General features: G+C 48.8%; 2 protein-coding genes across 20 annotated transcripts in view; one reads left to right on the forward strand and one right to left on the reverse strand.

The window, feature by feature from the left end:
• The window catches only part of PKIG (cAMP-dependent protein kinase inhibitor gamma), an 88,339-nt gene extending 73,904 nt beyond the window's left edge, over positions 1-14,435 (forward strand). For all 6 annotated transcript variants that reach the window (XM_016937971.4, XM_016937972.4, XM_016937968.4 and 3 more), the window contains 2 exons: positions 9,948-10,121; positions 13,683-14,435. In XM_016937971.4, coding sequence (XP_016793460.1) covers positions 9,971-10,121; positions 13,683-13,762 — 231 coding nt within the window. In that variant the 5' untranslated portion in view covers positions 9,948-9,970 and the 3' untranslated portion in view covers positions 13,763-14,435. The remainder of the gene's footprint in view (positions 1-9,947; positions 10,122-13,682) is intronic.
• Positions 14,436-14,919: 484 nt separating this feature from the next.
• The window catches only part of ADA (adenosine deaminase), a 32,797-nt gene continuing 32,146 nt past the window's right edge, over positions 14,920-15,570 (reverse strand). For 7 of the 14 annotated variants that reach the window (XM_063802984.1, XM_063802987.1, XM_063802986.1 and 4 more), the window contains one exon: positions 14,920-15,245. In XM_063802984.1, coding sequence (XP_063659054.1) covers positions 15,232-15,245 — 14 coding nt within the window. In that variant the 3' untranslated portion in view covers positions 14,920-15,231. Of the gene's footprint in view, positions 15,344-15,570 lie in introns of all 14 variants that reach the window. The other 7 variants (XM_063802983.1, XM_063802985.1, XM_054674350.2 and 4 more) reach the window with 1 other exon arrangement.

The following is a 15,570-nucleotide window of genomic DNA, read 5'->3' on the forward strand; positions in this document are numbered from 1 at the left end:
TAAAATGAGGATTAGAATCGTGCCTACTCGTTGTGTTTAGGGTTACATGAGAGAATGTGTGGAAGGCAATTACCTTGCATATCAGAAGTAGAACTCATGCAATAATTCATCATTCATTCCGTAAGTAAAGTCAAGCACCAGCCTATGCCAGGCGCTGGGCCAGCCCTTTGGAGTACACAGAGGAACAAAAGGGAAGTCTGAGTGCCTGACCTTGTGGGAGAGGAATTGTGAAAGAAAGAAGACTCAATATCATAAAAATGTGATTTCTATCTACATTCAGGTACCAGATATTACTATGTATATTTAATGCAGTCCTGATAAATACAAGATAAATTGGGGGACAAGTTAAATGACTATTAAGTTTATAAGAAAACATAGACCAGCAAAAACAGCCAGAAAAAAAAAATCTAAAGTCAAAAAAGATTTGAGCTATGAGAAGAAAACCATCCTCCAACATGATACTAGTACATGAGTAGACAGATCAGCTGGAAGGATTAAAAGATTCAGAAACAGGCCAGGTGCGGTGGCTCACGCCTGTAATCCCAGCACTTTGGGAGGCCGAGACGGGCGGATCACGAGGTCAGGAGAATGAGACCATCCTGGCTGACACGGTGAAACCCCGTCTCTACTGAACAAAATACAAAAAATTAGCCGGGTGTGGTAGCAGGAGCCTGAGTCCCAGCTACTCAGGAGGCTGAGGCAGGAGAATGGCGTGAACCCAGGAGGCGGAGCTTGCAGTGAGCCCAGATCGCACCACTGCACTCCAGCCTGGGCAACAGAGCGAGACTCCATCTCAAAAAAAAAAAAAAAAAAAAAAGATTCAGAAACAGACCCCAGTACACAGTTTTGTATGTAACAATGATAGCTTTTTACATCAATGAGGAAATGATGGATTACTCCACAAATGATTTCAGATAGGTAGAAAAAATTAAGGTGGCTGGCTCGCTAATTCATACCTTATTACAGATAAATTCTAGATCAAAGATTTAAATGTGAAAAGGGAAGCCATAAAAGTACTAGAGAGGCCAGGCGTGGTGGCTCACACCTGTAATCCCAGCAGTTTGGGAGGCTCAGGCAGGAGTATCACTTGAGCCCAGGAGTTCAAAACCAGCCTGGGCAACATAGTGAGACCCCATCTCTTAAAAAAAAAGAATTAGCTGGGCACATTAGCATGCACCTGTAGTCCCAGCTACTCAGGAAGCTAAGCTAGGAGGATCTCTCGAGCCCAGGAGTTCAAGGTTGCTGTGAGCTAGGCTGGCACCACTGCACTCCAGCCTGGGTGACTCCAGACCCTGTCTCAAAAAACAAAGTACCAGAAATAAACAAAGGGATTCCTTTACTAATCTTAGAGTGGGGAAGACATTTCTAATTATGTTACAAAGCCCAGAAACCATAAAATAAAATAAAGATAAATTTTACTAATGAATATAAAAAATACGTATGTGGGGAGAAGTGCCGAAAATAAAGTCAAAGTACAAATGACAAGTAAAAAATACTAGTAACTCCTAATTAGACAAAAGACTAATTGCCTTAATATATTAAGAACTCCTACAAATCAATAAGAAAAAGACCTAAAATCCATTAGAAATGGGCAAAAGAATTTGAAGAAACAGTAAACAGAAAAGGAGATGCAAGTGGGAAGATGCTCAGGGTCACTCCTAGGAGCAGTAGGAACTAAAACAATCAGGCACTGGTTTTAAAACCACCTTTTAGATTAGGAACAAAACAGCATTAAGAAGACTGTGGTGAAGGAAAGTGCTCACCTGATATACCTACTGGGGATTGCTATGGTTTGAATGTGTTCCCTCCAAAATACCAATGTGATAATATTAAGAGGTAGGGCCTTTAAGAGGTGATTAGGTCATGAGGGCTCCTTCCTTGTGAATGGGATTAGGCACCTTTTATAAAAGGGCTTGAGGCCAGGCATGGTGGTTCACGCTTGTAATCTCAGCACTTTGGGAGGCTGAGGCGGCTGGATCACCCGAGGTCAGGAGTTCAAGACCAGCCTGGCCAACATGGTGAAACCTCATCTCTCCCAAAAATATAAAAATTAGCTGGGCGTGGTGGTGCACACCTGTAAGCCCAGCTACTTGGGAGGCTGAGGCAGGAGAATCACTTGAATCCGGGAGGAGGAGGTTGCAGTGAGCCGAGACCATGCCACTGCATTCCAGCATGGGCGACAGAACGAGACTCCGTCAAATAAATAAATAAATGGGCTTGAGGGAGTGAGTTTGCCCCTTTTTGCCTTTCTCCCATTTGCTCTGTGAGAACACAGTGTTCAAGGTGCCCTCTTGGAAGCAGAGAGCAGGCCTCACCACAGGCTGGTGCCTTGATCTTGGACTTCCCAGCCTCCAGAACTGTGTGAAATAAATTTCTGTTCTTTAGAAATTACTGAGACTCAGATATTTTGTTGTAGCAGCACAAAAACGGACTGAGAGACAGGAACTAACTTCTGTGGGGAGAATTTGGCAATACCTGTTATAATAAAAAAGTCACAGATCCTTTGAGGTGGCAATTCCACTTTTATGGAAACAATCCTCAGGTCCATCAATAGGGAAGTAATTAAATCAATCTACAACAGTGAGACGACAGAGTATCATGCAGACAATAAAAGGAACAATTTAGTTATTACTTTGGGTTTGTTTTCAGTGTGTTGATGTAATCAGTGCTGCAGTGGCTTCAGAGTGATCTACAGTTGTTTCCAAGGGGTGTGTGTGTGTGTGTGTGTGTGTGTGTGTATGTGTGTGTATATATATATATATTTTTTTTGAAATAGAGTCTCACTTTGTCACCCAGGCTGGAGTGCAGTGGCGCAATCCCGGCTCACTGCAGCCTCTGCCTCTCGGGTTTGAGCAATTCTCCTGCCTCAGCCTCCTGAGTAGCTGGGACTACAGGCACGCACCACCACACCCAGCTAATTTTTGTATTTTTAGTAGAGATGGGGTTTCACCATGTTGGCCAGGCTAGTCTTGAACTCCTGACCTCAAGTGATCCACCCACCTCAGCCTCCCAAAGCCAAGACACATTTTTAAATGAAAAAAAGGCAAGATGGAAAATAAATTTTTTTTTTTTTTTTTTGAGACGGAGTCTCGCTCTGTCACCCAGGCTGGAGTGCAGTGGCACGATCTCGGCTCACTGCAAGCTCCACCTCCTGGGTTCACGCCATTCTCCTGCCTCAGCCTCCCGAGTAGCTGGGACTACAGGCGCCCACTACCACGCCCAGCTAATTTTTTGCATTTTTAGTAGAGACGGGGTTTCGCCACGTTGGCCAGGATGGTCTCGATCTCTTGACCTCGTGATCCACCCGCCCCCTCGGCCTCCCAAAGTTCTGGGATTACAGGCGTGAGCCACCATGCCCGGCCAAAATTTTGTTTTAAATAAAGGAAAAAGGAAGGGAAGGAGAAAAAGGGGGAACATATATATTGCATAAATTTTGTCTGGAAGGACACCAAAACGTGCTTGCCTTGGGGAGGGTGTCTGGATCGGATGGGAAGGAGACTAAGCTCTTTATCTCTGTCCTTTTGGACCTTTTGAGTTTTAGACTACATGCACACATAATCTAAAATTAAGTAATTTTAAGATGAAGTGAATGTGTTCACTATAAAAAGGAAATATAACATTTTAAAATCACTTATAAAAATATTAATGTATGTAATTATATCACTGGTATTCTTTTTCATTTAACTATATGTGAACATTTTGCCATGTCTTTAAAAAATATTCACAAACATCATTTTAATGCCTGAATGGTATTTCATTTAGATAGAAATTAGTTAAGTATGTATATATTAATAATTCTCCATTGTCCGTTTCGGACATGTGACACATCCATTTAGGAACTCATTTTGGTGTCTTTAGTTTCCTGCTATTATAAATAATACTGTGGGCCAGGCGCAGTGGCTTAGGCCTGTAATCCCAACACTTTGGAAGTCCGAGGCAGGAGGATAACTTGAGCCCAGGAGTTTGAGACCACGAGTTTGAGACCACCTTGGTTAACATAATGAGATTCCCATCCCTGAAAAAAAATGAGCCAGACATGGAATAGTCCCAGCTACTCAGGAGGCTGAGGCAACAGGATTGCTTGAGCCCAGGAAGTTGAGGCTACAGTGAGCCATGATTGTACCACTGCACTCCAGCCTGTGTGACACAGCAAGACCCTGTCTCAAAAAAAAAAAATAATAATAATACTATGATGAACATCTTTGTACATTTTATCTTCATGTAGATCTTGGATTATTTTCTTAGAATAGATTATTATAAACTGATTTAGTAGCTAAAAGATATGGAAAAAGTTGAGGTTTCTGGATACACACTGTCAAGTCACTGCCCAAGGAGGTCTTGGAAGTTTACACTCTCATTAACAGGGTTTGAGAATGACCATTTTCTGACAGGATTTCCAACTCTGAGGATTCTTTATTTCCCCATTTGCTGTTGACTGTAAAGAGGAGAGGGTGAGTGACGAATATAAATATGGGAGAAAAATGAAACGATGTGTTTCTGCTTTCGATTGGAGAGCTCCCCAGAGCCGTCTTTGGAGTTGCTGTTCCCTGAGGGGATATGGTAGCCAGAGCATGTTGGCCCAGTTGATGTTTTCTAGGATTGGTCTTTGAGTGTGGCATTTGCTGTCTCTGTGTCCCGAGGGCCAGTGGCCTGCACTGGGCAGCTTGTAACATCAGATGGCATTGTGAGATCAAAGCCCCAGGAGACGTTCCAGCATGAAGCTGGCCTTTCAGATGGAGCCTGTAATTCCACCCCATGGTGTCAGGTCCTAGGACAGGAACACCTGCACAGCACTCCACGGTGCACGGAGGCCCTTCTCAACAGTCCCAAGAAGGAACTGCTGCTCCTCCCCACAGAGGACAGGCGGGCAGCAGGGGAGAAGAGGGATAGACACAAACTCCCTCTCCTTCAGAGGCCCGAGGGTGAAATCCAGCGAGTGTGCATGGAGCGCCTGCTCTTTACCAGGTGCTGGATGAGAATCAGGGAATGCAGCGGCCAGAACCTGTTGGCTCAGCTGCCAGGATTAGGTTTCAGCTGGACATGGGAAAAATCCAGACCAAATTCCTGTTCCCGTGGAGCTGACATTCTAACTGAGGAAGAGCCGAGGACTCAGAGGCTCCGGGAGCCAGTGTGGCCTGCTCGGGGTTTGTCATTTTCCAGAGCAGCGGGTTTCAGGTGGGGCTGAGGCCCTTCTGAGCCGTGGCTGTAAACCGGCCTCACTCACCTCAGAGGGCAGCTGTGGCCACTGAGTGCGTGATGTGTGTGAAAACACAGGCACCTGGGCCATGGTACCTTTCCTTATCGTAGGAATTGTCAGCATCATTTTTATCCTCTGTTATTACTGTTATTATCATAAGCCATTTTCCTGTCCTGAAGCATTGAGCGGTTTCCCCAGAGGCAGAGGGCAGGAGTGAACCTCCGTGACCTGTAGAAGGAGCCACCTCTGGAACTTCCGGGAATTCTTTTAGCCAAGGAGGAGCCAGAGCGTGACTAGGGCAGCGCGCAAGGCTGCTAGGAAGATAGGTAGGGTGCGCCATCTGCTGTAGCCGGGGGGAATTGCCGTGGACAGTGTCCTGGCCCTCCTCTATTTTACACAGGGGAAATGAAGGCCCCAAGAAAGGCAGGGTCTTGCCCAGGGTTAGGTGGCAGAGCTTGGGTTTAAGGTCACGTGTCTCATTCTTTGCTCTTTCTACCATAGGACACCTCCCTGTCTCACCTGTCTGATCTTTGAGGGCCCCTAATTCATTCTTTAGGTGTTTCTTCTGAGCTAGGTGTTGTGGGGGGATGTGGGCCTTGCCCTCCATACTGATCCTCTTCTCTGTCTCTCTCTTTCTCTGTCTCTCTCTCTCTTTCTCTCTCTCTCTTCTCTCTCTCTCTCTCCCTCCTCTCTCTCTCTCTCTCTCTCTCACACACACACACACACACACACACACACACACCTGCAGCACTTACTGGCTCAACCCCACCCTGGGTGCCTTCTGGGCACTTCTGCCAATGTCAGCTACCTTCTAAAAGCATTGCACAATAATTTGGGTTTATAAAAACTTCAACCATTGAAAAAATATAGACTTAGAAAACGAAAGTTCCCCTTAATCACAAAGAACCACAGTTGACAGGGTTGATAGATGTTTTTTCAGATTTTTTTTTCATATGTCTGCTATCTTTCCCCACAGGAACTGGGTTTTATTTGAGGTGTTGTTTTGCATCCTCTGTTTTTCAGTTGCCAGTTGATCTCAGACATTGTCCTATGTCAGTACAGGCCCATCTGGCACATTTCTTTATTATTTTTTTTTTTACTGACATGTCATTGTATATATTTGTGGGGTGCAACTTGATGTTTTGATACATATATGTTGTATAATAATCAGATCAGGGCAGTTAGCATATCCATCATCTCATGCATTTCTTTCTTTGTGATGAGAATATTCAAAAGCTTCTCTAGTTATTTTGTAATATAGAATGCCCTTTTTTTTTTTTTTTTTTTTTTTGAGACGAAGTCTCGCTCTGTGTTGCCCAGGGTGGAGTGCAGTGGCGTGATCTCAGCTCACGGCAATCTCCGCCTCATGGGTTCAAGCGATTCTCCTGTCTCAGCCTCCAGAGTAACTGGGACTACAGGCGTGTGCTGCCACACCGGACTAATTTTGTATTTTTAGTAGAGGCGACGTTTCACCATGTTGGCCAGCCCAGTCTCGAACTTCTGACCTCAGGTGAACTACCCGCCTCGGCCTCCCAAAGTGCTGGGATTATAGGCATGAGCCACCGCACCCGGCCTAGAATGCCTTATTGTTAACCATCACCATACTGTACAATAGAACAGGAACTTACTGCTCCTATCTAATTGTAACTATGTACCCATTGACCAGCTTTCCATCCTTTCCTCTCCTCTCCCCTCCCCAGTCTCTGGTAACCACTGTTGTATTCTCTCCTTCTATATCAACTTTTTTTTTTTTTTTGACAGAGTTTTGCTCTGTCGCCTAGGCTAGAGTGCAGTGTCATGATCTCGGCTCACTGCAAGCTCCGCCTCCTGGGTTCACACCATTCTCCTGCCTCAGCCTCCCGAGTAGCTGGGACTACAGGCGCCTGCCACTACGCCTGGCTAATTTTTTGTTTGTTTTTTTAGTAGAGACGGGGTTTCACCATGTTAGCCAGGATGGTCTCAATCTCCTGACCTAGTGATCCACCCGCCTCGGCCTCCCAAAGTGCTGGGATTACAGGCGTGAGCCACTGTGCCTAGCCAATAACAAATTTTTTTTTTTAAGATTCCATGTATGCATAAAATCATGCAGTATTTGTGTTTCTGTGTCTGGCTTATTTCACTTAACATTATGTCCTCCAGGTTTATCCGTGTTGTCCCAAATAACAAGATTTCATTCTTTTTTATGGCTGAATAGTATTCCTTTGTGAATATATACAGTTTCTGTATCCATTCAATCATGTTGGACATTTGGGTTGATTCCATATCTTGGCTATTATAAATAGTGCTGCAGTAAACATAGGAGGTCAGATGTCTTCTTGACATACCAATGTCAGTTCTTTGGATATATACCTAGTAGTGGGATTGTTGGGTCATATGGTACTGTTTTTAATTTTCTCAGGAACCCTCCATACTGTTTTCCATAGTGGCTGTATGGCACATTTCTTTTTTATAAATACTTCATAATTCACGCGATGCCTAACCTCCTGGTGGACATTTGGGTGGTTTCCTATAGGCTGCTATTACTGACCAGGTGCAGTAAACATCCTCACACTATAGAAAACATTGGGCATTTGCCTGAGTGGGTCTAGAACTAGGATTTGCTGGGTGGGCCCATGGTCCCACCCCACTGGACTATGAACTCCTAAAGTCAGGCCAGTGCTTAGACCACCCCTCCCACTTACTAATTCAGGTCTGCGAGGTAGCCAGAGTCCGTGCAATGACTGCTATCTAATTGCCTTCAGAAAACCATAGGTGCTCAATGAGAGATACTAGTATCCCCTTCGCAAATTAACCTTTTGTTAATATAGTAGCAGTACTTCTTGTTGCCAAGAGTACATAAATGGACAATCTTCTGTGCTACTGGTGGGAATATAAATAAAAACAGTATTGACTTTATAAGTCTTTCTGCCAATTTTTTGTCATCACGAATACCACTGTGCCATTTGGGAAGGCAACTGGGAAATGTGTCAAAAATCTAAAAATTATTTCACCCTTCCCTTTAGCCCAGCAGTTCTACTTCTAGGGATATACTGTCAGGAAATAATTAGGGATGGGCACAGAGACTTTCATAAAGGCCCAGTGCTCTGTGTGGCGGTGGAAAACAGGGAAGTACCTCTGTGTTCATTTCTGGAGGCCTCATCCTAGAGTAAATCATGGCCCATCCAAGCATGCTGGCACAAAATTCATGTGGAGGGAGCCTTAGTGACATGTTCTAAAGCGTCCCAAAGAGTAGGCTACAAAACACAACATAAGGTATGGTCCCAAATCATTTCTAAATGTATGTGGCTCTTCTTTATATATGTGGCACTCTTCTCTCCTTTCTCTAGACTGTGTTACCAAGCACCAGGGCTGTTAACTGCTATCTCTGTAGTAAGAACTACTAATTTCTTTTTTCTTTTTTTCGAGATGGAGTCTCGCTTTGTCGCCCAGGCTGGAGTGCAGTGGCACAATCTCGGCTCACTGCAAGTTCTGCCTCCCGGGTTCATGCCATTCTCCTGCCTCAGCCTCCTGAGTAGCTGGAACTACAGGCGCCCGCCACCACACCCGGCTAATTTTTTTGTATTTTTAGCAGAGATGGGGTTTCACTGTGTTAGCCAGGATGGTCTTGATCTAGAACTACTAATTTCATATCTTTCCTCCCCACTCCACCTCTCTTCTGAGCTCCAGCCTCCTAGTTCCATGTACCTAGCCTACCTCTCCTCTTGGAGGGCTCACAGGCATCTCAAAGTTACCGAATAGGCCAAATAGGACTTTATGCCCTCAAATATTCCTCCTTTGTTCTTCCATATGTCAGCAAACCACACTTCTGTCCACCTACTTATTCACACCAGAAACCTAAATTACCTGTCAATCCAACACTACTTCTTGTTGGTTCGATTTCCAAGTTATATCTAGAATCCTTCCCACTGCCCCCTCCTCCACCCACCATCTTGGCACCTGAACTTCACAGGAGCCTCCTAACTTGCCCCTTCCCAGCACTGCTGTGCCCGGCCGCCAGAGTCAGCTTTGAAAATGCACGGCTGCTACTTCATGGCCTTGCCTAAAGCCCCTCAGGAACCAAGTTCCAGATGTGGTCTGGCTCCTGCCTACCTCAGCAGTGTCCTTGGTGTCATTGTCCCTCTTCTGCCATGCTCCCGCCTGCTGGCTCTTTCTGTCCTTCCAAGCCCTCATGCCTCCCTCCCTCAGAGCCTTCACACATGCCGTTCCCCTCTCTGTAGTGCTCTTCCCTCACTCTTCATCTGCATGACGCCTCGTCCTCCTTGGTTCTCAGCTAAAATGTCACTTTGTGACCCCCAGCCTTGATCAGGTCCCAGTGATCACTCCAGCACCCTTCATTCTCCCTTGAAGCCTTGAGCACCAAGGCCATGACTTAGGTACGAGGCGACTTTATGCCACCTGTAGTAGATGGTAAGCTCTGTGAGGCCAGGGACCATGGCCAGTTTGTTCATGGTGGTATCTGTGCCAGTGCCTGGTGCATGGTATTAATAAATGTGTGTACATGTTTGTCAATAATTTTATTTAAAGAAAAGTCTGAGCCCATGTTCTTTAAAATGTTGATGGTGGTTGTCTGGGTGTGGAATTATGAGTGACTTGTTTTGTTCTTTGTACTTTTCTGTGCTTTTTGCTTTGTTTTCAATAAGAGGCAATAACTGTCATTTTGACAGAAGCCACTGTGCTGGGGAACTGGAGCTGTCCTCTCTGCAGAATGCATCTAGACTTACCTCTGCCCCCTTGCCTTCTGTCCCCACAGGCCTGAGGAGCGATGCGACAGGCATGATGGAGGTCGAGTCCTCCTACTCGGACTTCATCTCCTGTGACCGGACAGGCCGTCGGAATGCAGTCCCTGACATCCAGGGAGACTCAGAGGCTGTGAGCGTGAGGAAGCTGGCTGGAGACATGGGCGAGCTGGCACTCGAGGGGGCAGGTTAGAGCCAGCAGGTCCTTGGCACTACTGCATGCCAGAGGCCCTCTGCCGGGCCCCGGCTGGCCTCCAAGTCCTAGACTGCCCATACTTTCTTAGAGAAGAAACCACATTTAAGTCAGGCCTGCCCCATGGTCAGTGGCAGAGTCCAGCAATCTCTAGGTTGGAAGATGTTTGAGTCTCAGGCCCCAAGGACTCTTCTGGACAGGCATCCGGGACTCTTCCTGTCCCCCTGCCCCCTAGCCCAGGTCCCTCCACTTCTCGCTATCCCCACAGCTGTACCTGGCTCTGGCCACTCACAGCTCACACCTGGCTGACTATAGCGGCCGGCTTCCCTGCGCTCCCTACACCCATCTCCGCCCTTCCTGTTCAGCTCTATGCAGCAGCCAGCAGACCCCGTTTAAACCATTCTGTCCATCATGCTTCTGCCAAAAAAAAAAAAATCCCCCAGTGGCTTCACTGAGTGAAGCTAAGCTTGTCACATGGCCCTGGGGCAGTCCTGCTGTAGGCCGGGCCCTGCCCAAGTCTCACCCGGTGCCACTCCTCTCCCTGACACCCTCCAGCTACATCTACCTTTGGTCTGTTTCTCAGTCAAGCCTCTCCAAGGGGCCTTCTCTGACTGCTAGATCAGCCTTCCCCAATCACATGACCCTCATCACTCTCTGACAAAGTCTCAGGGGTCTAAATGTGAGCGCCGGGAGGGCAGAGGCCTTGCGTTCTGTTTGGCACACAGCAGGTGCTTGGTAACCACAGACCGAATGACAAAAGGAAACAGCGTCCACCCACCCAAGTACTGGCTGGAACACCCCCACCCCCTCCATTCCCCCAGAGAACCCCTTGGCTCAAGTCCACAGTCAGCCTGGGAATTTCCTTGGGAAGCTTCCCTGACCCCTGCACGGCTGAGGCCTTTCCCTCCTGCTCTCACAGCGCCACAGAGGCCGTGTGTGCTGCTCACAGCACAGCCGTCAGGCTGCATCTGTCTCCCCGTGGGCTGTCCGGAGGGCCACAGCCCTGCCCCTCCCTGGGTAGCCCTAGTCTTCTTGCCCCTCACTGGCCAGAAGTGAATCAAAAGTACAGAACAGAGAAGACTTTGCCGGGGCTTGGACCCAGCCCTCTCATGTTACAGATGGACGAACTGGGGCCCAGAGAAGTTGGAGGACTTGCTCTGGGCCACCCAGGGAGTTAACATAGAATCTGGCCGGCTTGAGAGAGAGCCCCCGGCACCCTGTCGACGGAACCCCACCCCAAAAGCCTTCCCTGTCCCATAATCTGTTCATTCTCCTCTGTCACGTGGCCCAGGCAGAACCTCCACAGGCTCACCCTGCTCGCCTCTCCAGTGTCAACTCTCATCCTCTCGCCAGCCATAGTCAAGTACTTTGATCGCTCAGAAGTCCCTGTGGGCCTTCACATGCTGCACCTCTGTTTGCTTCTCCCCTCCCTCCCCTTGCCTGGCTGGGTTCTCTTCATTCTTAGAGACCCAGGCATCTGCTCAGCTGAGAAGCCTTCCCTGACCGCAGTACCCCTCCCAGACCGGGGAGGCACCTCTTCTCCCTGCTGCCTCCATGAACCCACTGAGCATAATGGCCCTGCTCTAGACTGAGCTTCTCCAGCACAGGCTCTGTGTCTTGTGCCCTCGGTGCCTGGTGGTGTTTGGCACATGATGGAGGTACCGAGTCAATGGCTGTTCATTGACTGACTGAATGACCAGCATGTCCAGCTGCCACACTGGGCACGCTGCCGTGGGCTCTCTCTCAAGGCTTCTGTGTCCTCACCCTCAGCTCTGGTGAGCTCTGTTCTGTCTCTCTCTCTCTCAGCAGTTGTAGCTGCTGGCCCATGTGCCCAGGCCCTCCTAACACCTGTTTTCCCTGACTCAGATTCCCTAAAGTATGGGTCCTCTGGCTACATGACATTCACCTGCCAGGGTGACTGACATTTAAAAAGGGGGCCTGAGGAAAGAACAGTGCTCACTGAAGGAAAGGAAACACTCACGGTGGCGTCCAGGCAAGAGTGACTGGCCAAGGAGCCTTCCAGGAAGCCCGCAGGGAGCAGTTCCGTTTCACAGGCGGGGCTGCGGGCCACGCCCACTCCAGCGACTCCCCAAGGCAGGGGGAGTACAGAGTTCCAGGCGCCACCCCGCTGGGAATAAAAGCAGGCTTTCCAGGCAGCGGGCTCAGAATAGGGTCCCGAGCTACCACCCACTTCCTAGCTTGCCGCAGGGGCACAGTGAGGCAGTGCTGATGTCAGGCCTCTATAAACCTTCAGGAATGCTGCTTATTGGAGGAGGTTAAATTTGGTAGAAGGGGTACTAGCCTTGGTGGCAGGCAGGGCTCTCCACCCTTGATCCAGGCAAATCAGCTCACCTCGCTGGGCCTCGGTTTTCTCGTGCATATCATGACCCTAGTTACACCTCCATGTTACCGTGTGCGTTGCACGAGAAAGTGCCCATCCATCTGCAGACCCTGGAGCTTGCTATAGGGTGGTGATTCTCCTGGTTCTGTGAAGGGCTTAGCCTGAAGGATAAAAAGGTGTGGTCTGGTTGGGCTGGATTTGAACTCAGGCCCTCAGTGAGCTTGTAGGGCACCTAGTAACATTGCACAGTGTCACTGGGGTTTAAGAATGTACCACCTATTGAGCTCTGCCCACATGCCAGGCCCCACGTGGTGCACCTTATGAAAAGACACCTGTTTATCATGCAGCCTGAGGAGGAAAGCATGGAGACTGGGGCCTGGGTGTGAGTTTGGCACTCCCCTCACCCTGCACTGCTGGTCCAGTGGGTGGCAGGAGCTGCCTGTCCCACCTTGCACAGGGGGGCTCAAGGGAAGCTGAAAGTGAGGAGACTTGGCTTGTATCGTGACTCCCCTGGGTGAGGTGCTCCATCTCTGTGAGCCTGCTGCTGCCCCTCACCCCACCAAGATGTCTGACAGGATGGATTTGAGAAGGAGGTACAACACACACCCCATGATGCACGGTTGGCCCCCACAGACCCTGATGCAGGCCACACCCTGGCGCTCCCTGAGCTGGCCTGGTTCAGTGCTCTTTACTCTCTTAGAAGAACATTGGCCGGGCACGGTGGCTCACACCTATAATCCCAGCACTTTGGGAGGCTGAGGCAGGCAGATCACCTGAGGTCAGGAGTTTGAGACCAGTCTGGCCAACATGGTGAAACCCCGTCTCTACTAAAAATACAAAAATTAAAAAAAAACAAACAAACAGAACAGCTGCCATTTGCTGAGCACCTGTGACACACTGGGGACTTAACATCTGGCCTCTCCCTCTGGGGAACCTGCACAAACAAAGCAACCTTCAAGAGCCCTTCACTTGATGCTTTAAGCACCCATCCATAGTGGCCCTTAATTGACTCTTAATTATACTAACACTATGTGCATTTCCATGTAAAAAGATGTTACAGACCAGGCTAAAGTCCATAGGCCACCACCACCTCAGTCCAGCTCGTCTTGCTCCCCAGGGCATATCCACTGCTATCAGTTTGGCTGGGCCCTTTCACACCTCCTTCTGTGCTTTGAGTATATGTGCCCAAGAAAAACCTCTTTCTCTCCTCTCCAGAAGGACAGGTGGAGGGAAGCGCCCCAGACAAGGAAGCTGGCAACCAGCCCCAGAGCAGCGATGGGACCACCTCGTCTTGAATCTGACCTTGTCCAAGAAGGCTGGACGAGAGACCTTCTGTCCCCTCCCAGAGGGGGAACCCTGGCACTGGCCCAGCAGCCTCTTCTCTGAGCTCCATGTCCCAGATAAACCAGGCCAGACTGAGAAGGCTCCCCAGAGGCCTCTGTGGCCTCCACTCCGGGAAAGCCCTCTGCCCACACCCACAGGCTTCACATTCCCACCACCTTCGCACCGTGCCCAGGTACACTTTCAAGACACTGTAACCACAAGATGTTATTTATTGAGCTGGCGCCGGGACTTGGGCGGGGCCTGCCCTACAGTGAGCAGCCCACACAGGAACGCTCCTCTCACGAGCGGCCCGGGCAGGGACCCTGTCCCAACACCAACACCTCCTCTCCAGCCCAATCTTCTGGGTCCAGACCTGCTTGTCCCTTTTTTAGAAAACACTTTTAAACTTTTTAAAAATTTTAAACCTTTTTTCAGCAGATATGGAGAGAGCTGACAATCAATTCACATTTTTTAAGCCATTTTAGCTAAACTGTCATTGTGCATCTCTGAGGTTCCCTCATGGAGCTCCACAGATCCATTTTTAGGGAAGGGATTTTGGCTCAAAACGATCTGACCACCTCTGCCCTGTCCACCAGGATAAGTGACACCTAGGACCCAGGAAATAAATGCCGATGATTTGTGTGACTGGTTTAAGATTATTTCTCCTTAACCTTGCAAAAACAGGGGTTGGGCCTTATTTTCCCCAAGTCCACAATTAGCCGGACTTGCCCCAGGCCTCTAGAACATACGATTCTGAGAAGATGCTGGCGTTCTGCAGAGGCCAGCACCCTCCAAGGCCAGTGTCTGATGAGCCCTCTTCCATCTCATCTGCTCTCACCCCAACTGCCAGCTTCAGGAACCCAAAAGGAAGCTTTACTCCTTAAAACCTAGAGTTAGGAGGGGCTGAGAGTTCAGGGAATGTTTGAGCAACAACCAGAGAAGCCTTATTTCTTCTGGAAGGAGGACAGCCTCTGGACCCCTCTTGGCCCACAGCATTGGGATCTCTGGCCTGGCATTCACAGCCACCCCTAGGCTCAGGCCCTGCTGCTGAGCAGGCTGACCCAGCTCCCTCCATGCTCATCCTGCCCACATCGGCCCGCCCAAGACCACCAAATTACATGCCACCTGCTGCATGCCACCAGCCATGGGCTTCTTTATTGAGCACCAGATTTTCAGTACAAGTTGCCACAGAAGGAGGGTTTCAGATTCAACCATGCCCATGTGCAAGGGTGCTGGCCCCTGGCCAGGGCACATAATCAGAGAAGTGACGCGGCCATGCCGAGGTATACGTGTGTGCAGAAATGGACACATAGGGTTCAGGAGCATCAGTAACTGACTATTGAGATCATGGTCTTCTTGGAAGCAATAAATGTAAAAATGTTGCTCAGCCCCACAGAGTTGGGGTGACTCCACAGGGCGAAGGCTTGGAGGAGTGGCGTCTTCAGAGGTTCTGCCCTGCTCGTTGGTTCAGAGAAGCAGAAAGATCAGGCAACTTGTAGTACCCAGGATGTTGTAAAAATCATAGAACACCAGAACCAGAAAGGAACTCCTTCCTATGATGGCAAGAAGATGCCTTGCCAAGACCACATAGGAAGAAAGGAGCAGAACAGGCCTGGGCCCCACTCCCTGCCCTTGGCTTTGGGCAGCCATGGAGGTGTCCCCAACTGCCCAGACCTTTGGGACTGGGCTTCAGAAAGTCTCCCCTTAGAACAGCCTCTCAAGAACTTTTATAGAAAACAAACCGATCTAATGAGACGCTGCTCCCAGCCAGGGCCCAGAA

The sequence above is a fragment of the Pan troglodytes genome, chromosome 21 (assembly GCF_028858775.2).
Source record: "Pan troglodytes isolate AG18354 chromosome 21, NHGRI_mPanTro3-v2.0_pri, whole genome shotgun sequence".
NCBI lineage: Eukaryota > Metazoa > Chordata > Mammalia > Primates > Hominidae > Pan > Pan troglodytes.